At 45.7% G+C, this 24,525-nt stretch overlaps 7 protein-coding genes and 1 long non-coding RNA gene across 11 annotated transcripts in view; 2 read left to right on the forward strand and 6 right to left on the reverse strand.

Moving 5' to 3' along the window:
• Positions 1–1,845: 1,845 nt before the first annotated feature.
• On the reverse strand, positions 1,846–3,614 carry LOC9645280 (flavin-containing monooxygenase FMO GS-OX-like 3). The gene is made up of 7 exons (XM_002975688.2): positions 3,086–3,614; positions 2,951–3,021; positions 2,736–2,882; positions 2,596–2,678; positions 2,407–2,542; positions 2,179–2,352; positions 1,846–2,095 (listed from the first exon to the last, which is right to left on the reverse strand). Exons 1-7 carry the CDS (start codon positions 3,600–3,602, stop codon positions 1,904–1,906), a joined length of 1,320 nt encoding a protein of 439 aa, XP_002975734.1. The 5' UTR covers positions 3,603–3,614; the 3' UTR covers positions 1,846–1,903.
• A 2,614-nt stretch (positions 3,615–6,228) lies between these two features.
• Positions 6,229–7,968, reverse strand: LOC9645281 (flavin-containing monooxygenase FMO GS-OX-like 4). The gene is made up of 7 exons (XM_024680740.1): positions 7,431–7,968; positions 7,299–7,369; positions 7,084–7,230; positions 6,948–7,030; positions 6,759–6,894; positions 6,531–6,704; positions 6,229–6,459 (listed from the first exon to the last, which is right to left on the reverse strand). The coding sequence occupies exons 1-7, from the start codon at positions 7,957–7,959 to the stop codon at positions 6,274–6,276; spliced, it is 1,326 nt and encodes a 441-aa protein (XP_024536508.1). The 5' UTR covers positions 7,960–7,968; the 3' UTR covers positions 6,229–6,273.
• Positions 7,969–9,978: 2,010 nt separating this feature from the next.
• On the reverse strand, positions 9,979–11,769 carry LOC9645282 (aldehyde oxidase GLOX). Its single transcript, XM_002975690.2, has one exon. The coding sequence runs from the start codon at positions 11,718–11,720 to the stop codon at positions 10,107–10,109; it is 1,614 nt and encodes a 537-aa protein (XP_002975736.2). The 5' UTR covers positions 11,721–11,769; the 3' UTR covers positions 9,979–10,106.
• Positions 11,770–13,792: 2,023 nt separating this feature from the next.
• On the forward strand, positions 13,793–16,527 carry LOC9630382 (myosin-1). Of its 3 annotated transcripts, none has more exons than XR_002992986.1 (8): positions 13,793–14,919; positions 14,965–15,041; positions 15,092–15,203; positions 15,255–15,380; positions 15,442–15,816; positions 15,946–16,066; positions 16,115–16,247; positions 16,312–16,527. XR_002992986.1 is itself a non-coding variant. In XM_024680399.1 (5 exons), exons 1-5 carry the CDS (start codon positions 13,801–13,803, stop codon positions 15,793–15,795), a joined length of 1,788 nt encoding a protein of 595 aa, XP_024536167.1. In that variant the 5' UTR covers positions 13,793–13,800; the 3' UTR covers positions 15,796–15,820. The 3 variants fall into 3 exon arrangements, 1 of the variants encoding a protein (XP_024536167.1); XR_002992987.1 differs by having other exon boundaries at positions 15,949–16,066; positions 16,312–16,427; XM_024680399.1 differs by lacking the exons at positions 15,946–16,066; positions 16,115–16,247; positions 16,312–16,527 and having other exon boundaries at positions 15,442–15,820.
• Positions 15,806–16,797, reverse strand: LOC9630383 (ribosomal RNA large subunit methyltransferase E). 2 transcript variants are annotated; one of them, XM_024680401.1, is made up of 6 exons: positions 16,702–16,797; positions 16,569–16,655; positions 16,447–16,509; positions 16,295–16,396; positions 16,019–16,235; positions 15,806–15,958 (listed from the first exon to the last, which is right to left on the reverse strand). In XM_024680401.1, exons 1-6 carry the CDS (start codon positions 16,774–16,776, stop codon positions 15,837–15,839), a joined length of 666 nt encoding a protein of 221 aa, XP_024536169.1. In that variant the 5' UTR covers positions 16,777–16,797; the 3' UTR covers positions 15,806–15,836. The 2 variants fall into 2 exon arrangements, with proteins under 2 accessions (XP_024536169.1, XP_024536168.1); XM_024680400.1 differs by having other exon boundaries at positions 15,806–16,235.
• Positions 16,725–19,189, forward strand: LOC9645284 (pentatricopeptide repeat-containing protein At2g33680). The gene is made up of 2 exons (XM_024680435.1): positions 16,725–16,841; positions 16,892–19,189. Exons 1-2 carry the CDS (start codon positions 16,806–16,808, stop codon positions 19,187–19,189), a joined length of 2,334 nt encoding a protein of 777 aa, XP_024536203.1. The 5' UTR covers positions 16,725–16,805.
• A 102-nt stretch (positions 19,190–19,291) lies between these two features.
• Positions 19,292–19,794, reverse strand: LOC112348241. Its single transcript, XR_002992988.1, has 2 exons — positions 19,605–19,794; positions 19,292–19,521 (listed from the first exon to the last, which is right to left on the reverse strand). It is a non-coding gene; the product is annotated as an uncharacterized LOC112348241 (long non-coding RNA).
• An 820-nt stretch (positions 19,795–20,614) lies between these two features.
• LOC9630384 (nuclear pore complex protein GP210) overlaps positions 20,615–24,525 on the reverse strand; it is an 8,264-nt gene continuing 4,353 nt past the window's right edge. Inside the window, exons 18-38 of the mRNA XM_024680436.1 lie at positions 24,455–24,523; positions 24,286–24,405; positions 24,116–24,235; positions 23,912–24,067; positions 23,758–23,820; positions 23,592–23,710; positions 23,298–23,538; positions 23,101–23,241; positions 22,953–23,046; positions 22,767–22,900; positions 22,647–22,718; positions 22,516–22,597; positions 22,347–22,469; positions 22,142–22,286; positions 22,007–22,090; positions 21,710–21,959; positions 21,600–21,654; positions 21,450–21,547; positions 21,327–21,390; positions 20,844–21,263; positions 20,615–20,779 (exon numbers count right to left, since the gene is read on the reverse strand). Coding sequence (XP_024536204.1) covers positions 20,857–21,263; positions 21,327–21,390; positions 21,450–21,547; positions 21,600–21,654; positions 21,710–21,959; positions 22,007–22,090; positions 22,142–22,286; positions 22,347–22,469; positions 22,516–22,597; positions 22,647–22,718; positions 22,767–22,900; positions 22,953–23,046; positions 23,101–23,241; positions 23,298–23,538; positions 23,592–23,710; positions 23,758–23,820; positions 23,912–24,067; positions 24,116–24,235; positions 24,286–24,405; positions 24,455–24,523 — 2,637 coding nt within the window. The 3' untranslated portion in view covers positions 20,615–20,779; positions 20,844–20,856. The remainder of the gene's footprint in view (positions 20,780–20,843; positions 21,264–21,326; positions 21,391–21,449; positions 21,548–21,599; positions 21,655–21,709; positions 21,960–22,006; positions 22,091–22,141; positions 22,287–22,346; positions 22,470–22,515; positions 22,598–22,646; positions 22,719–22,766; positions 22,901–22,952; positions 23,047–23,100; positions 23,242–23,297; positions 23,539–23,591; positions 23,711–23,757; positions 23,821–23,911; positions 24,068–24,115; positions 24,236–24,285; positions 24,406–24,454; positions 24,524–24,525) is intronic.

Below are 24,525 nucleotides of genomic sequence, written 5' to 3' on the forward strand. Positions count from 1 at the left end.
GCTGGGTGGCCTGATTTAAAGTCGTACCAGATATTAGTTCGCATCCTATCCCACGTATAGAACCGATCCTTCGTCTATTGAGTCCAGCTCGAGCCAACCTTGCTTCCAGTCATGGCTGGTCCTCTGTTGTGAATCGTGTCCGATAGAAGGCATCCAGCTCTAGAGCTCATGCATCTGCTCCACGCTTGTCACCGTCATGGTTTCAATGTGGCTTTGATCCAATCAAGGGCTAGCCGTCCAGTCAGTCGGGGCTCACTCTAGGAAGACCTCGATTACTCTCTTAGGTCTGATGTTCTCGTCTAGTAAGAGTAAGACCAGTAAGGTCCACATGTCCTTGATCAAAGGAGATGTGGAAGTGCTTATAAGATCGATTCCACTTGGCTCTGGCGCGAGATCGAGCACTAGAAAACTTGCCAATTGGTACATATGGCGATTTCCAGAGAGTAGCATTTGCTCCATGACGGGGGTCTCTAATTGTTCTGCTGCTTCTTGAGCCTCGAGGAAAGATCAATCCCCGTCACCGCAGAAAACGATGTCCCTTCTGCCTTCTCATGGCATACATAGATAGACACATCCATGACATAATCCATCTCACAACTTTATCGAATCGCAATGAGCCACGCCATAACACTGCGCACCGTGATTGAGCTCGCACGCCCACGTAGTTGGAGGAAATAGCTTTATCACATGTTAGAGATAAAAATCAGCAGGAGAGCCTCAGGAACAAGAGCTCGCTGGAGTTCTTCCCAAAGAACACCTCGGAATACATCCACAAATCCATCATATCATCTTGTTACTAGCTCTTCCTGCATTTTAAATACAAGAACAATGTAAACCATGTAAGAATCTTGGCAAAGAGGGACATGAACGCTCTTTCAAAGATTATATCTTCGATAGATTCAATCTGGATTCCGAAAGAACACCGTTGAAATCCAGGTAGCTATAGAGATGAATGGAGTGACAATAATTTGCATCCTAGCTAAGAAACAATAACAATAACAATGATGTAATAATAACAATAATGTCTTTTTCTTTTTCTTTGCAATGAACATCAAACAACAGTTTAGATATCCAGATGGCACACTATTCATTTTTATTTCCAAGGATTTAAACTAAGTTAGACCTTTAACACAATAAGTAGAGTCTAGTGAGCAAAATTTCTATGATTTACAAAGAATATAAACTTACAAAGCTGGAAACATGATTGCTTTAGTGCTGGATCTTCTTCGAGAGTGGGCAGAGTCCAACTCCAAATCTACAATAAAATGTTCAAGAGTGATAAGGAAGAACATATGATAACATCAATCTTCTTGAGAATATTTCCTAGGGGAAATTTTTAACACATTTACACACATTCCAGCACAAGTGCTGTTCTATACACCGGGAAAAGTATTTTTACATCATGCTTAGACGGAGTGAAACAAAACAGCAGTGTGATTTCTTACACCATGTCTTAATGAATAATCATTGATGCAGGGAAGTTATCAATTGCCTATGGCGGAAAAAAAGAAGTGTTGCGACACGTAATGTATTGACCAGCATTGACATTTAACTTTTTGCAGTGGACTTGCTGTGTCACATGTTTATAGTTATTTCCTCCAAGTCTTCTTCTAAAGTGAAATATAATATTTGTTATTTTAATATTATTCCAATTTCGTTTTCAATGTAACAAAACTATAACAATCAAAACAGTATTTGTTATGGATTGGGTCGATTGGATTGCATTGACTGGATGGATGGAAACTGGAGCGAGGAACAAGATGGATGGATGGAAACTGGAGCGAGGAACAAGAGAGAGAGAGCGGAAAGAAATTCCCATTTTCGCCCGGCAGCAAATAGGTAGTATATATATGTTTAAACTATTGTTTGATGTTCATTACAAAGAAAAGCAAAGGAATTATTGTTATTGTTGTTGTTTCTTAGCCAGGATGGCCACCACCTTTTCATGGAAATCATTGTCATTCCATTCATCTCTATAGATACCTGGATTGAGCTTCTTCTTATCTAGTGTGCTTAGACAGAGCTCCTTCCTCCAAGGCTCAAAGCCATGGCAAGTTCCTCCACACTGCTTTGCTATCCATTCAGCATAGTCGAACTGAAACACCAGGCATTAGAAACTAGAAGAGATCGTTGGATACGAAAAACACTAGAAAAAATAATTAAAAAAAAAAAACAAACCGTCTCGAGATATAGATGGTTAGTGTATCGTTTTGGAACACCCTGAGCTTCGAGAGTTCTGTAAAAGTCCACAACTTCGTTTGCCATCTCTCCTTTCGATGGTAAACTCGCTCGTCCCTTGAGCACGGCAGCAATCCATTTAGCTTGTAGCTCGCTCAAAGGAAAAGCGATAGTCTGGAAAGGACGACAACTTAGATGGAAGAGCTCGAAGAAACAAACAATGAAAACCTTGCAAGGAAGGCCAACAAACGAGAGAGATGGAGCCAATGCAGGAGGAAAGACATGCTTAAACAAGGGCCCAACGCGATTGTCTTCCACTTTAATGTAGCTTTTGGTGTCCAAGAATGAAAAGTTATATAAGTAACTACAAAAGCACATTATATGAAACGAAAAAGAGAAGGAGAATTCGTAAATTACCCAGTGCAATGCAAAATAACATCCACAACAGCTGACATTCCATCCATAAAATGCAATCGTCCGTCTTCGTCAGCTCTTGATATCTAAAAGAAAAAACGTTAGAGAAATACGAGATAAAAAAAACGAAACTTTGAGCTTACCATCAAGTGTCTTTGGATCTTCCCTTGTTGAAGTGGCTCTGATAAAGAATTCCATGACTTGGCACACCAGTGAACTTTCTTGCAAGCAGCAGCAATGTCGCTGCACAAATCTTCGCCGCTTGGACCATTTCCAATGACTGCTACCACCTTGTGAAACAATGAAACTGAGGGAGAGCTTTCCAGGTTTGAAAAATCACTAGTTTGATCATCCAAACCTGGTCTTTGAAAGGATCTGGAGTGCGATAGGTATGACTGTGGTAATGCTTTCCAGGCCACCTCTCAATCCCTGTAGAAACAAAGAGTTCTTCGTTCTATCTATGAAAGTTCTTAGATGCTTTGAGAAGACTTACCAGGAATTTGAGCGACCCTTGGCTGGAAATAATGACCATTACAAACCACGACCGCGTCAAACACCTCCTCACTCTCTTTTTCTTCCTTTCCAGCGCTGCTCGAGCTCTTGACGATCCAATTGCTCTCCACCAATCCAACATACTTGACTTTGGAGTTAAATCTCACGTAGCCATGGAGCCCGAACTCCACCGCGAAGCTCTCGCGGTAATCCAAGACTTCCTCGTGGCCGGGGAATCTCCTCGCATCCCTGGACGAGCGGCGCGGCACGAAAGGATAATCCAAGAAGCCCATGACCTCCCGCGGCAAATTCGTGCGCAGGGATTCATACATGCTGCTGTGGCATGAATAATTGCGGGCCGCATTTGATGATCCAGAGTGATTCTCTTCATACACCCATGTACCTCCGATTCGCCGCGCTTGCTCGAAGATCACGACGCTGTGGCCCTCTCGCAGGAGCTCCCGAGCGGCTACGAGACCCGACGCGCCAGCGCCAATCACTGCTACTCTCTTCTCCATGGTTCTCGCGATTAGGGCATCTTCTTTGATTAGTCCAGTCAGTGACAAAGAATTAAGCATTAATTTATTGGTAATATTATTTTGTGTTAATAATAATAAAATTTAAACTTAAAGATATGAAAATTCTCTCCTTCTTGGAATGGAAGATGAACACTAAAATTAATATATATTAAGTGGGAATAGGAAACAAGAATAATTTTCTTATGTTAGTATTGGGATTTCAAGCATTTCCCAAGTAGCTTCCATACAAAAACTTTCTAAGAATCATGACCAAGTTGAGAGCTCTTCAAGTAGAACTCAAACTCTTTCATCTCATTGCAAGCAAGATTTCATTCTCCCTCAGGTATCCCCAGCCTTCCTTCTGATACAAGAAGTTCTGCTGTGACTTATTGAGGCATTCTTCCTCGAGTTGAGAGCAACTTTTAGGGTAAACTGGGTTTCACAGTATCTATAGTGGTACAAAAATTGTTTCAACTTTGTAGAAGTTGAAACAATTTTTGTATCACAAGAGGTATTGTAGGAATGAAAGCACTTGTTGCAAACACAAGCTCGAGCTCAAACTATGCATCTGCTACAAAGTAGACGGTCAACAATTGCTGCAATAAGTCCAGACGAGTAGCTCACAACATACCATCGTGCTTCTCACAGGCACGCCAAACTCCATCATAGAGAACAACATATGCAATTGAAGAGCTGGACGAATGGAACTGTTATACTCAAACCGGTATTAGTGAGAAAAGACACCATGTCTCACCTGTAAATAGCAGCTGTTTTGAAATCTCACAAGTGGCTACTGAAACTGTGACAAATTTATCAACTAAAATGAAATAAGTGTCAATATGAAATTACTAGTGGATGCTTACACTTCTACGAGATCATATCTAGAGAAGCACACACAAGGAGAGCATGTCAGCCAACTTCACTAATTTGTTTCAAATTCATAGCTTCCATTCCAGAAGCTGTTTCAATCAAAAACTAAACATAAAACACTTATAGAAGAATGGAAAGAACTTTACCAACAATTGCTTCGTGCATATGGCTGCTGATGTGAGAAAATACTTCCATATTTTCGTTGTGAACAGCCACAAACAACTATTTTGTGCCCGTTTCAGAATATAGACAGGAAGTAGAATAAAAGAGAAGTAGAGTTCTCTTACAAGAAACTTAGGGAGTATTTTTCCAGACGTCTAATTCTTCCCTTGTTGTAACCTTCACCATCCAAGACCAAAAACAGTGATGTCTCTAGACAGGAAATGTTAATGCAACAAACCTCTGCCAATGGAGAAGTTGAAAATTGTTTGCTAGTCTAGTAGCTACCAGTCAATTTCCTTTCTTGTATGGAGACATACTAGGTATTCTGCAAGATTACTGGAACTTTGCTGCTGTTTAGGGTTCTTTGGATGGCAATCTTCACCTTGACATGCGCAACTCTCGAGATCGTCTGGCAGCAATTGCATTCTTAGATTGCATTCTTAGATGCTGTTTGTTGCCGCTTGAAACTGCGTTGTGGATTGTGCATCCACAAGGCTTCAATCCAAAAGGCTGATAGATAACCTTTGATTTCATTTGTTCAAAACGCTGCTGTGAAATTTAAACAAAGTGCAGTAGCAACACACTGAATCCATGCCAAACGATGGCATCAGAATCACCGTCAAGTTCTAATCATCAATCAGCCCTAATCTGGGAGACTAGGGCATGAGTTGGACGACGGCGACGCTCATGCAAGTGCCAGGCCAGAGCGCGGGCCTCGGGACGACGATGGAATGGATAGCAGGCCTCTTGGGCTTCCAAAGCGCTGGCTTAGCAGCAGGGATGACCATGGAATGGATGACTCTAGCTTGTGCAGGCGACGCTCGGGCAAGCGCAGGCTTGACGATGGAATGGATGCCTCTAGCTCCCGCAGGCCACGCTCGGGCGACAGGCCGCGCTCCAGGAGCCCCAAACGCAGGCGCAGCAGCAGGAGCGGCGCCTCCCCAAGGCGTCCATGCACGGAGGAGAAGGAGAAGCTCCACCCCAGCGGCCTTGACGAGGTGGTGGCTATGAAGTATGGCTTCTTTCCAGTTCATAACAGGGACACTCCTCGGGACGAGGATGGGAAGAAGAGCGACGTCTTCTTGTGCAACAAGGCTGCCTACCAGGTGTTCAATGATGCTCATCTCCGAGGAACGGAGCTGGGCGCCTGGGTGGCCAAGCATCTCCGCCTCGGTGCCTTGTTCGTGCACCACAACTACGACCAGGTACCGGGCTGGAGGGTGATCACACTGTTTGGGCGACACAAGGCAATGCTGCCAACCCGAGGCAAGAAGGTGATTTTCTGTTAAGAAGTTTTCTACTTGATGGATAGTATTGATTCTTTTTCTTTGTCCTCGCAGGTTATTCCGGAATGGCTCAAGCTCCATGGCCAGCAGGATGATGCAGAATGATTATTCATTAAAATGTGGTTACAGAAATAAAAGTCCCCCCCCCACATTGGCTGGATCCGACAGCCCAAAAACCTTAGCAACTCTTCCCTATTATTATAAACTAGTATTTGCCCAGCCAATGCTGGGTAGTTGGCAAAGCCTCTCAAACTCACCAATACCTTTGTGACAGAACTTGCTAACTGTTGTTTTATGTTCATTGCAAAGAAAAAGAAAAAGACATTATTGTTATTATTACATCATTGTTATTGTTATTGTTTCTTAACCAGGATGGCTACCACCTTTTCATGCAAATCATTGTCACTCCATTCATCTCTATAGCTATCTGGATTGAGCTTCCTGTTATCCCGTGTGCTTAGAAAGAGCTCCTTCCTCCAAGGCTCAAAGCCATGGCAAGTTCCTCCACACTGCTTTGCTAGCCATTCAGCATAGTCGAACTAGATGGAAACAGTAGGCATTAGAAACTAAAAGAGATAAAAACTAAAGAAGAGAGAAAAAGAAAACAAACCATCTCGAGATCTAGCCGGTGTGTGTGTCGATTTGGAACTCTCTGAGCTTCGAGAGTTCTGTAAAAGCCCACAACTTCGTTCGCCATCTCTCCTTTCGGTGGTAAACTAGCTCGTCCTTTGAGCACGGCAGCAATCCATTTAGCTTGTAGCTCGCTCAAAGGAAAAGGGATAGCCTGGAAAGGACGACAACTTAGATGGAAGAGCTCGAAGAAATAAACGATGAAAACCTTCCAAGGCAGGCCAATAAACGAGAGAGATGGAGCCAACGCAGGAGGAAAGACATGCTTAAACAAAGGTCCAACGCGATTGTCTTCCACTTTAACGTAGTTTTTGGTATCCAAGAATGAGAAGTCATATAAGTAACTGCAAAAGCACATTATGTGAAACGAAAAAGAGAAGGAGAACTCGGAAATTACCCAGTGCAATGCAAGATAGCATCCACAACAGCTGATGTTCCATCCATAAAATGCAATCGTCCATCTTTGTCAGCTTTTGATATCTGAGAGTAGAAACTTTAGAGAGAAGACGAAAACAACGCAACTTTGATCTTACCATCAAGTGTCTTTGGATCTTCCCTTGTTGAAGTGACTCTACCGGAGAATTCCATAACTTGGCACACCAGTGAACTTGCTTGCAAGCAGCAGCAATGTCGCTGCACAAATCTTCGCCGCTTGGACCATTTCCAATCACTGCTACCACCTTGTGAAACAATGAAACTGATGGAGAGCTTTCCAGGTTTGAAAAATCACTAGTTTGATCATCCAAACCTGGTCTTTGAAAAGATCTGGAGTGCGATAGGTATGACTGTGGTATTGTTTTCCAGGCCACCTCTCAATCCCTGTAGAAACAAAGAGTTCTTCGTTCTATCTATGAAGTTCTGATGCTTTGAGAAAACTTACCAGGAATTTGAGCGACCCTTGGCTGGAAATAATGGCCATTACAAACCACGACCGCGTCAAACAGGTCCTCACTCTCTTTTTCTTCCTTTCCAACGCTGCTCAAGCTCTTGACGATCCAATTGCTCTCCATCAATCCAACATACTTGACTTTGGAGTTAAATCTCACGTAGCCATGGAGCCCAAACTCCACCGTAAAGCTCTCGAGGTAATCCAAGACTTCCTCGTGGCCGGGGAATCTCCTCGCATCCCTGGACGAGCGGCGCGGCACGAAAGGATAATCCAAGAAGCCCATGACCTCCCGCGGCAAATTCGTGCGCAGCGATTGATAGATGCTGCTGTGGCATGAATGATTGCGGGCCACATTTGATGCTCTAGAGTGAGACTCTTGCGGTGGAGGATCATACACCCATGTACCTCCGATTCGCCGGGCTTGCTCGAAGATCACGACGCTGTGGCCCTCTCGCAGGAGCTCCCGAGCGGCTACAAGACCCGACGCGCCAGCGCCAATCACTGCTACTCTCTTCTCCATGGTTCTCGCGATTAGGGCACCTACTTTGATTATTCCAGTCAGTGGTCAAAGTAGATTATGGAATATACTAACAATACCAGATTTGCCATATGTAAATGTAAGAAGAGCTAGCAGCGAGCTGTGAGTTTTATCTATATTCCAATGTCATAAAGCTATTTCAGTATCAAGATTTGATATCCTTTTTTTTAAGTTCTCTCTATAATATCAAGGAAAATTCGCTTACTAAACTCTGTTTAACTTAGTGTCCTACTGCGGCACGAAGAGCTAGCCAATACTCCCGCAAGTTTTTAGAGAAGTCTTGAATGACACTTCCAAGGGTCATGGTAAACTTGCCAACCAGAGAAGTTCTCGTTATCAACGGGGCTCAACAAGGTACCGCCGGAATGGAGATGCGCGAGAAACCCAGCTTTAACATTACTCTTGTACTCAATTTCGTCATCTAAGTTTACCACTCTAGCTTCCGCAAGCATCCCACGCAGGGTAATTTACGAGTTCTCTTTTTCTTTTTCGTTTCATATAATGTGCTTTTGCATCCTTGGACACGGAAGACAATCACGTTGGACCTTTGTTTAAGCATGTATTTCGTCCTGCGTTGGCTCCATCTCTCGTTTGTTGGCCTGCCTTAGAAGGTTTTCATCATTTATTTTCTTTGAGATCTTGCATCTAAGTTGTCGTCCTTTCCAAACTATTCCTTTTCCTTAACTTATACAGAACTCTAAACGCAAGGAACAATAACATTTTCTTTTTGCAATGAACATCAAACAACAGTTTAAACATATCTATAGGACAGATGGCACACTTAGAAGATGTTTAATTTTTATTTCCAGCATAGTTATATGTTTTAAGATCATTGGCCCAACTAGGAACCCTGGACCTCAAGGAGAAGAGCCTTGTCTCTAACCAACAGGTTTACAAATGCTTGATATTTGTTCACTCAATATTGAAAATGTTTTTGCTGCCTTGCATCTTGATCTATTATACTGTTTTCCCTATGGCATTAGTAATAGCTCCTGGTAAAGAAATGATCTTTGTATTTAAAGGAACCTCTGGAGCACTTACTCGAGGAGATATTGATCGTGTATTCTTTCATCTACGTATGTCTCCTATTTTTGAGTTGTATGAGTCAGAAACAACACCTGTAAAAACAGTAATCAAGAACAGCATTACAGAAGAGGGCAGCGATCGTGTAATTGATATCTATTTTTACATTTTCTCAGCATCCACAGATTGTAGTCGGCCTAATGAGAATGGAAGAGTGAACAATACCAAAGTTATTAAAGTGATAGATAGAGTGGCAAAACTAGTTTTACCCCAAGCACTATCTACACGTGCATCTTATCATTTTATATTTATTGCAGACCCAGAAGTTGGAGTCTTTGGTTTAGCATATGTTGTAAGAGGATACCACTCACGTCCAATGGCCCCATCTAATGAAAATATAATAGCTAAAGGGTCTTATTTTTCTTGCAATCCAGAGGACTTTACACTTTTCAGTGGATACAAAAATATGATTCTAGCAACCCGGTGGCCTGGTCAATTGCTAGTAATTTTCTTGAAATCAATTGTTTTTATAATGCAAGAAGACTGTAATGCTGTATTATATTTTGGTAAAATATCAATATGGGACTCAAAAACATATGGGATGAGTTTTGATTGTGTTTTTAGGATGCAAGAGGATGGAAATTTAGTTCTTTATTCAGCATTTGATAGTGAATCATTATGGTCAACTGGTAATTATTGCAAGCCCCAACCAAATTGTGTTGCACTCTCAGAATTGGCACTTGAACAAGACTGTAATTTGGTTGTTTATAAATATGGGAAACCAAATGTTCAATCTTGGGCAAGCAAAACCAAATGCTAAGCTTACTATGGTTATTATTATTATTATTTATGTTTGATTATAATTTTTTTTTAAAAAAGATATAATATCCAAAGGAATGTCGTGAAATAGATGCAGTAAAGTCAATGCCACTACCCTTTATATTGATTTAGATTAATTTTTGTATGTTTCACAAAGTGTTTTAAACCTTTTGTTTTAGTGTCACTATTATTCCTAGTAGATTCCGTCCGCCACTAGGAAACCTCCAAAGTCTTTTGTGTGGAATCCCTTGTATAATTCATGTGAAAGAATATAAATCGCCTATAAACTAGAGCATTTGTATCCATTTCCCTATGCTGGGGACTCCACTATTGACAACGAAAAGCATGTAATACCCCGGAGGGGCTATTGTTTTTGTAGGAGGCGCTCGTACTACGAACGTATAGTATCCAGAATTCTCATCAAGTACTGGCGTGCTTGATTCCAGCTTGAGCAGCCTCTGATTCATGGAATAAGCGTGTGTCGCAAAGGCTGGAGCATACAAAGTAGCTTCCGTGTCGCCCAATACCGAGACCGAGAACTCGATCGTGATCTGAGAGTTGTATCCAATCACCACCTTAGACATGGAACTTATCTCAGCTCTCACACCATCGAAATACGAGTCCAAGTATGGAGGGCTGAAAGCTTCGATCCTCAGCTCTGTGGGGAACAAAACTTCGCTAAAGTCATAGCCAACGTTTGGATTGCTCCCGGCCACGAGAACTCTGGTATCCGGTAGCAAAATCGCTGTGGAGTGGTACATGCGTGGGATACTTGCGGAAGCTAGAGTGGTGAACTTGGACGACGAAGTTGAGGAAGGAGAATACAAGAGTGGTGTCAAAGCTGGGTTTCTCGCGAACCTCCATCCGGCGGTGCCTTGTTGAGCCCCGTTGATAATGAGAACTTCTCCGGTTGGTAAGTTTAACATGTCGCCCATGACCCTTGGAAGTGGCATCTCTTCCAATATCCAACTTGGGTTATTGTCCGTCACCACCATTCTCCCACAAGTTTTTAGAGCAGTCTCGAACGACCCCGATGATGCTTGCTTATAAGCCGTCTTTGAAGCTCCACCACAGATCAGCACCTCCACGCGCTGGAATCTCTGCGAGGCGAGCAGCGGGAGCATGACCGAGGATCCCGACGCTGGATAGTTCCTCGCGCCGCCTGGTAGACTCGGGTAGGACCGGACGACCTTGTTGTTCTTATAGTCGAGAAGAATCGACTCGGAGTTTGCAAAGACGAACATGTTCCCGTCCGGGAGGAGGTGCAAGAAGGGATAGAGATTGTTCTCGGATCGCCCATCGCTGGTCGAGCGAAGAAACGGAAGGCTGTAGAGGTGACCATCTCCAGGGACGAATTCATAGCTGAATGCCACTCGACCACCGACGACTATAACGCGATTATCCGGAAGAATCTGGTTCGAGGCGTACCATCGAGGCCTCTGGAGGCCTCCGGGCTGCTCGGTCCAGTCGCAATCCTCGCAAAAGTTGTAGTGGCGGACGACTCTAGCGCCATCGTTCCATCCCCCTGTTTGAGTGAACGTACCATCGGCTCGAAAGGCCCCCGAGGAGCACCAGGTATCTGTAAGAACTTCCAGGGGACGAATGTTGCGAGTGGGAATTTGGAGCTCCACCGAGTGAGCCCAGCAATCGATCTTGAGCGCGAGATCCGAGGAATCGTTCCGGCATCGTCCGTGCGGGAGCCTTATCGCCGAGGGTCCGTAGTCCGTCCTGTCGAATATGAGAACTTTGTTGGTGTGTGAGACGAGCATATGCATGGCTGATACACCGGAGTTTTCGACGAGCAATTCCCAGAACCCAGGAGGAGAAGCTCCGGAGCCATGCCTGAAAGCTCCAGAAACCCACAATGCTAGCACTAGTGTTGTGATCACCCGGAGTTCCATGATGGATGATAACTCTATGCAAATGGATGGATGCGAAAGAACTAGATTGATCGATCGAGCTGGAAAGTGATCCTAGAGTTCCAGTAAGATGATAGATCTCTATCATTCAGTGCACCAACGCTTTGACGGAGTGCAAGCAATCACTCGGACTGTGACACGGAAGCCGAATGCCACCAAAGAAAAGACGATGTTATCGGGTATTATTCCAAGAGCGTTGCGACGTATGTACGCATGTCAGGAAGGCAGCCGCTTTGTCGTTCTACAGTCTTTTCTATTTTAATTCCATTACCATTTTTCTGTTTTTCTGTATATTTTTATAAAGTCAGGAACACTGCATCATTCTAACGGTGGTTGTGAATTATAATATTATATAGTCCCAGACAAAAACAACGACCGGCTTCCCAAAAGTTCTATTGTTATAGTGGCCATTTTGATCCTTTCGTTGCACTGCAAACGGTGAGAATGGGACCGAGGTGAATTAAAACATCATTGTCAAAGGTCCACACCACCTTCAACGTAATTAGTAGCACAAACTCAAACACACAGAAAAAACAAAACGAAACATGGCTAGTTGCGACAAATATGATGGAATCAAATTCATTCTTCAAACGAAACAGTTAAAAAACAGATACACATTTATTCACTCTGAAAACTAGATATGTTCAGTTTAAATCTAGATTAATACATACAAATACTTGCCAATCTTGTTTTGCCCCAAGCTCAATCTACACGGGACATCTTATCATTTTATATTTATCACAGACCATATGTTCTTGAGCTCCAAATAGATATCTTACAATGGCAGTCATCTTGCTTTAAAAGAGCATTTGGTTTGAAGTACCAAAGACTCCAACTTCTGGGGATAAGTTTTGATTAGGAGGATGGGCTTTATGGAGCATTTGATATTAAATCGTTATGGTCAGAAATTGCAAGCCCCAACCAGATTGTGTTACACTTTCAGAATTTACACTCAAACAAACCTGGTATATGAATATGGATAGCCAAATCTTCATATTACAATATTGCCACATCAACCGGGTTATAACATGTCATAGCAGTGTGACTTGTGGTATCACGGTCTTGCTCACGTTTCTAAAGCAAGAAAATGCCGAACTTCTTTGGTGTCACTCGACTTGGACCTCCAGACCTGTTTGCTTGTAGTTCCAAGGAGCATTGCTCTCGGTGTGACCAAAAGCCTCGAAAGGGCATTGCCGAGACATCACTGTATCGCTTCATTGAGGCGTTCCAGGAGCGCCAAGAGACCGAGAATCTGTCGCAGCAAGTGAGACGAGTTAACGTTCCACAGGTGATTGAGAAAGCTCTGGGTAGAAAACTGGATGATCAAGAGGCGCAGTTTATGGTAGAGTAAGTTCTTTTCCTCGAAATGTGGTTTTCTCGTGTAAAGCATGCTTGCTTCTAGTGTAGACACTTTCGACTCAACATTGGGAACATAAGCTTGGGAGAGTTTGAGTTTTGTATGAAGAGATTCCACCATGCTCAAGGTATGAATCCATGAGACGAAAGAACCCATCGTGAAACGCTTTTGGGATTCAAGGTGAGGCTGACGCTGCAGCCCAAGACAAACGCAAAGGAAGAGCCTGCGGTAAGAACAGCGATCACCATTTTCTCTTTCTCGTATGAATGGAATGGAATGTCCGAAACAGGTGGTGATTATGAGATTCCAAAGAGAAATTCCAGTGCTGCGGTGCGAAAACTATCGTTTCCTCTCTGGATCTTGATAGAAGTTCTTCTTATTTGCTTTGGTTCGCAGATCGCAGGGCTCAAAGTGAAACACATTCGCAACAATTTCGCTCCAGTAGACGTGCTCCAATACCCTCTCACCGAGAGCCAGGAAATTGGATGGGATATCGAGGCGAGAACAAAGCCCAAAGACGAGTACTACCCTCGCAAGCAAGAGGACGTCACGAGAAGCGAAGGGATTTGCCTGGAAAACTACTATCCCACATTCTAGGAGCTCTAGCCCTAAACTTTAAAAAGCGAATATGCTAGTTCTAGAATATGCTTCTACTTAAGAAGCATGTTTCTGTAGAGCTCTAGGGTTTGAGCGAAAATGTCCCAAATGGACGATGACGGAGCTGCGCTTAGCGATTTCGAGGACGACGATCTGGAGGCCGCGCCGGTAGTGGTGCCGTCGAGATCTCAGGCGGCCGATCCGGCGGAGGATGGCGATGCGAGGTATGTGCTCCTCAAGAAGGAGCTGGATCGGCATCTGGAGGGCGAGAATGAGCTGAGGAAAGCCCTGGCGGATTCCTCCGAGAGGCTGGAACAGGTAGTGAAGCAGCGGGACGATGCACAGAGGCAGTTGGAAAATATTTCGAGGCAGAGGGAAGATGCGAGCAAGGCCAGGACGGAGATCGAGACGTCGGCTAAGCTGTTGATCGCTGGGGCGGAGAAGCTCACGGGTCTGGTCGGAGACAACAAGGGATTTACGGGAGGATTTCCAAGATCGTCCAAGTACACCGGCCTCGCAGCGATCTGCCATGGGTTTTGCAAGAGGACCGAGGAGCTCATGGAGGAGGTTTTGAAGCAGCGTGACGCTGCCATCAAGAGCAGGAACGAAGCTCGGAGCCAGATGGAGCAGAGGAACTACCAGATTGCTATCGAGGTTTCCCAGCTTGAGGCTTCGGTGGTTCGATCAAAGGAGGAGCTGGAGAGGAGAAGTTCGGAGTGGGAGAAGCTATCGACGGAGAAGCTGGGCGTGCAACGCGAGCTGGAAGAAAAGCTTGCGGCGACGTCCAGGGAGGTGGAGAACTTGAAAAAGAAATGTGAGAGCACGGAGGCTGGAGCTAGATCTTTGGAGAGCGACTTGGATGACTTGAGGAAGAAGCTCGTGGAGCAGATGAGAGGCTACCTTGCAACCGAGGAATCCGTCGTGAATTTTCTGCAGAAGATCGAGGGAAAGGCTGTGAAGGCTGTTCCCGAGCTACCATTTTCGAACTTCAGCGACGCGGAAAGAGTTCACAAAGAATATTTGAGACGAGTCCAGTCTATTTCTGATACGTTGGCTCACATGAAGAACAGCTGGGAGGAGAAGGAAGAGCTAAGACTGAAAGAGAAAGCTGACGTTGAGACTGAACTACAGCGTTTGTCGCAGCGGGAGAAGGACATGGTTTCTTTCTTGAAAAACTCGTTGTTTGAGAGGAAAGACACGGGCGAGGAAGTAGACATGCCAACTCTGGTACGTATATATTTGCGGAAGCTTTTTCTTAGATTGTTTTTACAGGCCAATGTCATGGACAGTGAGCTGAGGAGCACGAGGTTGAAGGTTTTGGATTCAGAAAGACAACTAGCAGACGCGAGGTTGGTGCTTTTCTTATCTCTTGACCGACTAAAGTTTTTTCTTTTCCCAGCATGGAGATTGAGAAGATGAAGAAACTTTCATCGTTGCAAGCAAAAGATTTGGCAGCAAAGACGGCACGCGTTCAAGAACTTGAACTGAGATATGGAATTGTTTCGGAAAATGTATATCGCTTGTTTTTGCCTCGAGTTCCTTTCTGACTTCTCATGTATCAGGTCGAGGGGCTTACCGCGGAGATTGCTGCCGCAGAAGAAGAGTTATTGCGATGGAAGAAAGCGGCTACAGAGGAGGCAGCTGCTGGCGTAGCAATCCTGGAGGAAGTCGAAAAGTGCAATCAAGAGGTTATCATAATTCTCATTTCTCTTTTCCTTGTAAGGCTAATCAACTCGCATGTCATGCCAGATTACAACGCTGAACCAGCTGGTGGTTCATCTCAGACAGTCGCTAGAAGAGGCGAATAGCAAGCTTCAATCAAAAGAAGAGATGGCAGCAGCCGCAATAGCTGCCCGTAACGCTGCTGACAGGTCACTAAAGATTGCCGACGAAAGAGCAGCGGAGCTTAGGGAGCGCCTCGAAGAGATGTCACGGCAGCTGGAGGACGTAGAAGCTCAAGTGGAGAGGAGTAGAATCTGCGGGGGAAAGCTTCTGGAGGTGTTTCCATGGCTGCAGGGAAGAATCAGTAGTTACAGGGCTAATCTCAGGCAGGCGACTGTTCCTTCGGCTGAGATGGAAGAGCTCACGGAACCTTTGGTGTAAATATACGTTCTCCAGCTTCAGGTAATTCGTGTTTTCTTATTTTACGTTTGGCATCGGTTCCTGCCTTTTGCAATTAAGTATATTTCTCGCGACGTAGATCTCGATGCTTTCGGTCTTAACCACGACACTGATCTGAAGTATTTGTTGCAGTAGTCCGGAAAGCCTACACGAACAAGTACAAGATGAGATAGAGGACGGAAAACCGAGCAGCAAATCCTCTTACCTTGGCTCTCTTCACCTTCGAGCAGCTTGATCACGAGGCTTCCAGACGGTACAAGCAAGCCATTTACTTTCTTGGTGCTATCTCTCTCGTCATCAGGGTGAAAGCCAAGCGCCAGTTCTAGAGCTCGAGAGCCAAGCTCGGCGGAAAGCGTCGCGTCTTTGAAGCCAATGCCTGAGACACTGGGACACATGTCGGAGAGAATGACATTATATGCTTTCTGCGAACACAAGTACGTACTCTTCTTCAAAAAGAAGAAATAAAAGAACTGATTTTTACCTCTGGTGTCATGGCAGCCAGTGTCTCGGGTTTGATCTTCATCACGTCTGCGGCAATGGCTTTCACCCGGTGATCAGTGTGGTCTCCTGGAACATTGATTTTCTAAACGAAGGTAGACGCAAATTTCAAAGTAGAAAACGGAAAGAGCTTACTTTGGTGTCGACACCAACAACGACTCCACCTTGGTCGCGTGTTCCCAAGTTCTGGCAAGCCACCTGAAAGAACCAGTGTAAGCCAAGTTTGTCTTTTTCAATCTTATTTCTGTCACACTAACCTGTAGCCACGCACCAGGAGCACACCCAAGGTCCAGAATGGCCGCTCCGGGCTTGAGTATCCGGTGCTTCTCTTGGATCTCCACCAGCTGATTGATCCAACAGATCAAGGAGTTACTCTATAGTGGGTCTTACCTTGAAGGCCGATCGAGCAACATATCGAAGCCGGAGCGCCTCCTTGTAGAAGAAATCTGGGACATGCGAAGCCATAGCGACGCAACAGACCTAAAAATGCTGTGATGTACCTGAGGATCAAGCGAGCAACCACGTTGGTGGTAAGTTCTCTTCTCTTTCTTTCGTAAGCTTTTAATGGCTTTGTTTGTAGGCTGTGGCTGTGAGGAGGAGAAGCATAATTACGTTGAGCAAAGAAGAACTTGCCAAGGAATCGGACGTGTTGGAGTTTCTCGATAGCTTACACAAGGGGAAGCTCTCGCGGAACGAAGCAAACTACGCACAGGCTCTACACGCGTGTACCAAGCTCAAAGCTCTAGAGCTGGGCAGGCAAGTGCATTTCGAGATACACAGAAGCGGGTTCGAAGAGAATTTGCAGCTGGGGAATCACGTCATCAACATGTATGCCAAGTGTGGAAGCCTGGCAGAAGCTCGGGCTTTCTTTGACAAGCTAAGTCCCGAGAGACGGAACGTTTTCACTTGGACGGCGGTTATGTCAGCATATGCCCAAACGGGACACTGCAAGGAGACTGTGAAGCTGCTGGGTTTGATGCTGCTCGAGGCTGCCGTGAGGCCGGACAGGGTGGTCTTCATCATAATGCTCGAAAGTTGCTCCGGTACTGAAGATCTTCCAGAGGGTCGGATGATCCACCGTTTGGCCGTCGAGTGCGGGCTTGTCTCACAAGTTATGGTCGCCAACGCTCTCATCAACATGTACCGCAAGTGTGGGAGCCCGGTGCTTGCTCTTCAGACTTTTCAGTCGATCGAGGCCCCCAATATCATCTCTTGGACGTCGGCAATCGAGGCACAATCACAAAACTTCTGCGGAGGGCAGGCACTACACTTGTTCCACCGCATGCAGCTCGAGGGAGTGAGGCCCAACCTCATCACCTTTGCAGTGGTTCTAGAGGCTTGCGACTCTTCCAGGTTCTTGGACGATGCCAGGCTACTACACAAGTTGGCTATGGAGAATGGCTTTGACGGGGACTCGGTCGTCGGCACCATTCTCGTTCGCACTTACGTCCTGTGCAAAAGCTTGGACGACGCTCGAAAAACTTTCGATGGCTTGAAGCTCAAGAGTTTGGTCTCGTGGACGGCAATGATCCAGGCGTATGCTGAGAAGGGACTAGACAAGGAAGCATTCCATTTGTACCGTGGAATGGGACAGGAAGGTCTACAACCGGATCGAGTAAGCTATCTTCTCCTGCTAGGCACTTGCGACCGTCCAGAGAAGCTGGAAGTTGGAAAGAGGATCCACTCTCAGCTAGCAGCAGGAGGATTTGAGAGGGACACCGCCGTGCAAATCGCTCTGGTGACCATGTATGGTCGGTGCGGGGATTTAGAGGCGTCAACTTCGGTGTTCTCGACGATCGAAAGAAGCTGTGACGACGAGATCTGCTGGAATGCCATGCTGGGAGCGTATGGCCAGAACGGACACCCGGACGAGGCATTTGCTCTCTTCCGCAAGTTCATGCTCTTGGGACTCAAGCCCAGCAGGCCCAGCTTCCTCACCATCCTCGGCCTCTGCGAGAGTCTACACACTGCCAGGACTCTCCACGAGAACGTGGTGGAGAGTGGACTAGAGCAGGAGTTCACCATCCAGACGGCTCTCATCAGCTGCTATGGCAAGTGCGGGGGCCTGGACGACGCAAGCAAGATCTTCGACGGCATGGAGGAGTGGAACCAGGCGTCGTGCAATGCGATGATGGCAGCGTTTTCTCAGCGGGGGCAGTGCGGCCGGGCGATGGAGCTCCTCCGGAGGATGCTACTGGCAGGAGTGAAGCCGACGGAGTCGACGCTAGTAGCAGCTCTCGACGCCTGCGCCGCCGCCAGCTCCGCCGCCCATGGCCGGCACGTCCACTCGCTCATCGATCAGGCAAAGCATCTGGAGACCAACGTGGTGCTCGGGAACGCTCTGGCGCAGATGTATGGGAAGTGTGGGAGGCTGGAGGAGGCTTGCGAGGTGTTCCACCGGGTGTGGAGCCACGACGTGGTGTCCTGGACGGGGATTGTCGAGACACACGCGAGGTATGGCCGGGGTGGCGAGGCTTTGCTCCTCTTCTACAAGATGCAGCAGGATGGGAGCCGGCCAAACAACATCAGCTTTACGTGCATCCTCTCGGCTTGCAGCCACGCCGGGCTCGTTCGCGAAGGCTGCCAGTTGTTTGAGTCGCTGGTGAGAGACCATGGTTTGGTTCCCTCGGAGCTCAACTTTGGGTGCTTGGTTGATCTGCTGGGACGTGCTGGGAGATTGGATTTGGCCGAGGGGTGCTTGAGCAGGGTGGCTCTTGACAGGAACTTGAGGATGGTTTTGCTGGGGGCTTGTAGGAATCAGGGTGATGTGGAGAGAGGGAGGAGGGCTGTGGGGGATGTGTTTGCTGCCAAGGATTCGAGCTCGGAAGCTGGCTATGTTCTTCTTTCGAATTTGTATGCTGCTTCTACGAAGAAATGATTTTAGAAGTGTTTGTTTAAATAATGTTATTAAGGCCAGTGACATCAAAAAACTTATTAAACGTGAGATCGTCCACGTAGTACTTCACCCAAGTATAAAATGTATTTTTAAGTCATACACGATTTCCTTTATTTTATTAATAGAAGATAATAAAAGACGCGGCTTTGACGAAGAAACAACCGGTTTTTTCTTATGCAGGCACATCACATTTTATTTATTTATTTTTGTCTCCTTGAATCCATTGCATTTCCTCTCAGCAGCAGCAGCAGAGGATGTCAAGGCAGCACTCGCAAGTCTCATAACACATGAAACAGCAGCACGCCGCGAAGAGGCTACAAAACACCAACCGAAAAGCTTACAGATCTCCACTCGAAAATTCGCAACAAAAGATTGGAGGGGAAGAAGTAGAATTTACCATGCGTACAAGCAGCCCCTGTCCTCGCTCCTCTTTTGTATGTGGTCGCTGGCGCTCATCTGCTGGGCCTCTGGCGCATACATCCTCTTCTCTCTCGCAAAAGGTATGAATTGGAGGAAAATAGAAAAGGTCTAATAAAGTACGTCTAGATGCGCATATCCGCAGCATCTAAAATCTCAACCGTTAGTTCTCACCAACGGTGTGGATTTAACGCGCGTGCAAAAGCTTACGAAATCTATTTTGCTTAAACCAAAACTGTAAAAACACGTTTAGAATCTAATTTTCTTACTTTATAGATAGAGAAACTCCTCGAATAGTTCTTAGCAGCAGCAGCAGAGCATGAGGCAGCACTCACAAGCCTCATAGCACATAAAGCAGCAGCAGCTTGTAAAGAGGCTACAAAAGACCAACCAAAAAATCTCACTCGAAAATTCGAGCAAAGATCTAGCAAAGCAGAAGTGGAATTTACCATGCGTATAAGCAGCCCCTGTCCTCGCTCCTCGTTTGTACGTGGTGGCCAGAGCTCATTTGCTGGGCCTCTGGCGCATACATCTTCTCCTTCTCCCTTGCAAAAGGTATGAAAAACAAAAGAACACCAGGCTCGTGCGGATATCCGCGGCATCTAAAATCTCAGCCGTTAGCTCTCACCAACGGCGAGGATATAAGCCACGCGAGAATTCCTCTCTCGGGAATCTAGGGCTCGCTGATTAGATTCGTTTCTTCCATGGCGATGGCGGCGCTATGGGGGGGAGTTTGGGCGAGCTCGAATACCGAGCACGAGCACTAACAGAAAGCCCGTGAGTGGAATCATTCCCACGGGTTCACTTGGGTGCTTACAATCTTTCCTTTCCTTTGTGGAGTGTTTCGTTCCATCATTTGGCAAAAGGCACAGAATCTCTCCTTTCTGTGTTTTTAATGCTGGTGGAACAAGATGAAACAAAACCTTGCATTCGTTTCAACCAGATTGTGGCTCTCCACAGCCTCTCTGGCGTACAAAGATGCATACAAGAAAAAAAAAAAACCATCGAAGTGAATCTCTCCTGTCCTGTGCTAGCAAAACACTACAAAACTTTGAGAATAAAAACAAAAGCTCAAAGCTCATCTTTGCGATCCATTCTCACACCAATCCATTCTCTTCATAGACGATGAAACTCAACTCGCGAGCCTGGACGAGCCTGGAAAGAGAAGTAGAAAGTTTATCTCGAGCTAGCAAAGTAAATCAGTGGCATACGTCTATACCTCGAGAGATCTTTCAGTAAGTCTTGGAAGGATCGGTTCGTCTCATGCCTTGCCTGCTGTAATAAGGCGTCTGCTCGATCGTTCTACTCACGTACTCCGTGTAAGGCTGCGGCGGAGTCCTGCTATACGTTCTGTACTGGACGGGAGTTTGGATGGTGTCGTCCACGGCTCCATTCACCAGTACTCCCGAGGCACCGTCGTCCTGGACGACTTGCGCGACCAGCGGCCGCCTTCGCGTTGGCGATGGCGTCGCCGGCGAGCTTCGGAGAGATCGCGGGAGGTCCAGGAGTTTGGTGCACAGGAACACGGGGAGGACGATCGCCACCAGAGTTATAACCGCCACCGTGAAGATCTGCTGGAACAGCGCTGCCACGTTAAATTGCCCGGCATCGTAAGCCATCGAAATCTCTTCGCGCTGGCCTGTACGATAGACAACGGACTTTGTAAGATCTCACACAAGTTCACCACGATGTAAATGCTTACCCGTAGTAGTCAGCAAAAAAACCAACTTGTCTGTGAAACTCTTGTCTTCCTCGAGCAGCAGCACCTGAATAAGCAACAACGTTGTACGTTCCCGTGTCCAAATGCCAAATATCCTGCACATACCTCGTAAACCGCATGGCCGCAAACACCCGGCTCTTCTGTCCTGGTGAGCCTTTTCACCTCAACTGCATCCTTACGTTGCCATGAAACGGCAATCGCTCCTGAGAAATCAAAGCGATCAAACCAAGCCGGTAGTACCACAAGGATACGTACCTACAGTTCCCACCACGGCTATCCTGCTCTTGTTCGACGTGACGGACAATTGAAGCTAAGAAGAAGAAAAGAACGAATCACATCGAGTGCCGAATGGAGCAACTACATACCTGTGAAGGTGTGTCGATGATAGAAAATCCTCCAGCGAAGGTACAATCAGCAGACCCAGCAACGCTTGGCGTTCGAGAAAGCACCGCTGTTACTGACATGCCTATCCGTCCTTTTGCATCACCCCGGTCACTAGTAGCTCTCTTTGATTTCAGTTCTCCGTGCAAGTTATATGAAAGTTTCTCTGGCGCGTAGGGGAAAAACAAACAGTAGAACGTGCCTGAATCTGGATCATGCCACGGAGCTGCACGCCTGTAAAAAACAGTGTTCAGAACAGGTAACGCCAAGGTAATTCTTACCCAATGAACGATGGATCGACTTTGCAATCATAAGAAATAGGTCTACTTTCGCCGATCACACTGACATCGTCTCCATGCGTATCTCTGAGTAACAGCACAAAACGTTAATAGATCAACTGTAAGAAGCCAACGTACTTGAATTTGACAGTAAATTTGTAGCCTTGGTCAGGGAAAGGAGCATTGGTGACGAATGGAAATGATGGAGCTTCAACAGTGACAGTGGATATGCCCACCACACTTAGAGATGTGTATGCTGTCAAACGTGAGCCGTTGAAGCTTACTGCAGAAAAAAAAGGAAATAAAAATTACTCCCAGCAAGTTAAGACCAAAACATCCTTACCAACAGTAGAACCTTCTGAGAGAGCCTCGGCTTCCCCTGTGCGACTGTTCACAAGAACAATATGCTCGTTTCCACTAGACCATTGGCCGCGGTCCAGTGAAGAAACACCAGATGATAGAAAGCCTGTGTAGACGAAAGTAAGAACATTATGGGCAAATACACGCGTTACCTTTCCCAGCAATGGAAAAGTTTACACGATCTCCAATATGCATAACTGGATTACGTGGATAGACATATGCACCCACAAAAACCTGGAGAAACTTTGTTAAAACTGAAAAATACTATCACATGCTACTGTACCAGGATGTAATCGGCAATGTCGACTTTCTGCTTTTGAGATATACGGATTAATGCTTTACCTTGCCGCAAGGCCTATGAGAAAGAAATATAATAATGATAGAAACTCAAGAGAAGCAATACCTGCACAACAATCGCTACAGTCGTCGAACCACCAGAAGCCTCAAGCTTTGTGGCCTTCAAAGAAACCACATCAGCACGGTTCGTCTCTAGGGACAGCGGCAAAGACTCCAAATCTACTTCGAAAAACGGTGTTCCTGGAGGCACAATTTTTTTAGTGTCGCCTTTCGATGATCGAAATTTCAGCACCTATATTGTCGCGCAAATTAACAATAAAACTATGTTGTGTTCCGACAGAAAGTTCGGAAACATGAACTCTGTCCCCAACAGTCATTTGTGCCACCTGTTTAAACAAAGCGTTCATTACGTGCAAGAAAGAAAGGATCTGATAATGTACCTCTGCAACTCTGACACAGACAGCAATCTCGGATCGGCCAGCATCTCTGTCTTTCGCATGTATACAGGCAACATCCATCCTGTCAGCTGTGTTGATACGTCCATCGTCAATAGTGAATATTTCGCTGCCGGCAACTCCGTCCTGAGAAAGATATGAACAACGCTGAGGCTTGAAAAGAAGTCGAAATAGAGACGTACATGCATCAGAGTATATGTAATCGCTCGAGTTGTCAATCCATCTACCACCCGCTGAGGCAGTAATTTTGAAGATCTGTGGCCTGGGGGAAGTACCCAGGTCGCCAGCATTCCAAGTGCCAATGGAGGATCAGGGATCACAGAGATCGATCCTGATGCTGAATAATTTTTGGGAACCGAATGCCCGCCCAGAGTATGGAATTGACAAATAAAGCTCACAGAAACAGTGGTCATACCAGCAGATCTGAAACACATAAAGTTGTCAGTATTTTTCAAACAGCATAAAAATGAACTGACTTTCCAAAAACTCTTGCAGAGAAACCTGCATCAACTAGCCAAGTGGATTCGCTACCTCCATCAGGAAACTTCTGAGTATGACCTGAACTAGCCGGCTTTACGCTTTCCAGTTGCAGAACCTAAAACGCTTAACCAGTAAACGCAAATAAATTGTGAAAGTGTTTACCTCCTCGTCCGCAACGAGCCATTCATAGTTTGTACACATCTCAAAGAAAGAGAAAAGATTTCCCTGCGGAACTTATCAGACATGTTTTACAAAATAAAAAAGAAAAGAAAAAGAAAGAAAAAAAAAAAAAAGCAAAACGAAAACAGCATATTACCTCGTTAGAGAAAGGATAAATCGACATTTCCCTTCCCGTTCCAAGCTGCCCCCCTCTAACCTCCAAATACATTGAAACAGGTATAGCCACTGTTATCTCAGTAAAGGCTTCACCAAGCAAATTCCCGTCGTTATCAAATGCTCTTGCTAAAATAACCTGCAAAATGATAAGGTTTCATGCGAAATTCCGTGACTACTAACAAACCTCATTCCCAGCCGATTTTGCCGTGACCAGTCCTGAATTGCGATCCACAACAGCAATTAAAGACTCCGAGCTGGAAAACTCAACAACTTTTCCAGTCCTCGGGCCTCCATGAACAACAAGCTGAAACAGTACAAAAATCAACATTTTTCTACATTTTAATAATCACTTACCATGAACTGTGCCCCAGGTGCCATTACTAATGGCGATGGAATAACTTTCAGTGGAGCATACACCTCAGCCTTAACAACGGTACTATGTATTTCACGACCGGAAGCTTTTTGAGCTGTAACCTGTATTAGAATCTTGTCAGTCAAACGGTTTGCAATGGGGACAACATACGTGGAAACTGCTGAAACCAATGTCGGCACCCTGAATGTAAAAGGAATTTCCCGGTACTCGAGTTGACGTCT

The sequence above is a fragment of the Selaginella moellendorffii genome, unplaced genomic scaffold (assembly GCF_000143415.4).
Source record: "Selaginella moellendorffii unplaced genomic scaffold, v1.0 SELMOscaffold_28, whole genome shotgun sequence".
Lineage (NCBI taxonomy): Eukaryota > Viridiplantae > Streptophyta > Lycopodiopsida > Selaginellales > Selaginellaceae > Selaginella > Selaginella moellendorffii.

What these genes read in the sequence shown, in the direction of transcription:
- LOC9645280 (XM_002975688.2), bottom strand. Translation starts at nt 3,602, where the DNA reads ATGGAGAAGAGAGTAGCAGTGATTGGCGCTGGCGCGTCGGGTCTCGTA. An exon ending in AAGGGTCGCTCAAATTCCTG is followed by an intron (nt 3,022 to 3,085) that starts GTAAGTCTTCTC and finishes TTGTTTCTACAG; the next exon opens with GGATTGAGAGGTGGCCTGGA. An exon ending in CAGATCCTTTCAAAGACCAG is followed by an intron (nt 2,883 to 2,950) that starts GTTTGGATGATC and finishes TTGTTTCACAAG; the next exon opens with GTGGTAGCAGTCATTGGAAA.
- LOC9645281 (XM_024680740.1), bottom strand. Translation starts at nt 7,959, where the DNA reads ATGGAGAAGAGAGTAGCAGTGATTGGCGCTGGCGCGTCGGGTCTTGTA. An exon ending in GCTATCTTGCATTGCACTGG is followed by an intron (nt 6,895 to 6,947) that starts GTAATTTCCGAG and finishes GTGCTTTTGCAG; the next exon opens with TTACTTATATGACTTCTCAT. An exon ending in TTATTGGCCTGCCTTGGAAG is followed by an intron (nt 6,705 to 6,758) that starts GTTTTCATCGTT and finishes CGTCCTTTCCAG; the next exon opens with GCTATCCCTTTTCCTTTGAG.
- LOC9645282 (XM_002975690.2), bottom strand. Translation starts at nt 11,720, where the DNA reads ATGGAACTCCGGGTGATCACAACACTAGTGCTAGCATTGTGGGTTTCT.
- LOC9630382 (XM_024680399.1), top strand. Translation starts at nt 13,801, where the DNA reads ATGGACGATGACGGAGCTGCGCTTAGCGATTTCGAGGACGACGATCTG. An exon ending in AAGTAGACATGCCAACTCTG is followed by an intron (nt 14,920 to 14,964) that starts GTACGTATATAT and finishes TTGTTTTTACAG; the next exon opens with GCCAATGTCATGGACAGTGA. An exon ending in TCGAAAAGTGCAATCAAGAG is followed by an intron (nt 15,381 to 15,441) that starts GTTATCATAATT and finishes ATGTCATGCCAG; the next exon opens with ATTACAACGCTGAACCAGCT.
- LOC9630383 (XM_024680400.1), bottom strand. Translation starts at nt 16,776, where the DNA reads ATGGCTTCGCATGTCCCAGATTTCTTCTACAAGGAGGCGCTCCGGCTT. An exon ending in TTGCTCGATCGGCCTTCAAG is followed by an intron (nt 16,656 to 16,701) that starts GTAAGACCCACT and finishes TGGATCAATCAG; the next exon opens with CTGGTGGAGATCCAAGAGAA. An exon ending in TTGTTGGTGTCGACACCAAA is followed by an intron (nt 16,397 to 16,446) that starts GTAAGCTCTTTC and finishes ACCTTCGTTTAG; the next exon opens with AAAATCAATGTTCCAGGAGA.
- LOC9645284 (XM_024680435.1), top strand. Translation starts at nt 16,806, where the DNA reads ATGTACCTGAGGATCAAGCGAGCAACCACGTTGGTG. An exon ending in AGCGAGCAACCACGTTGGTG is followed by an intron (nt 16,842 to 16,891) that starts GTAAGTTCTCTT and finishes CTTTGTTTGTAG; the next exon opens with GCTGTGGCTGTGAGGAGGAG.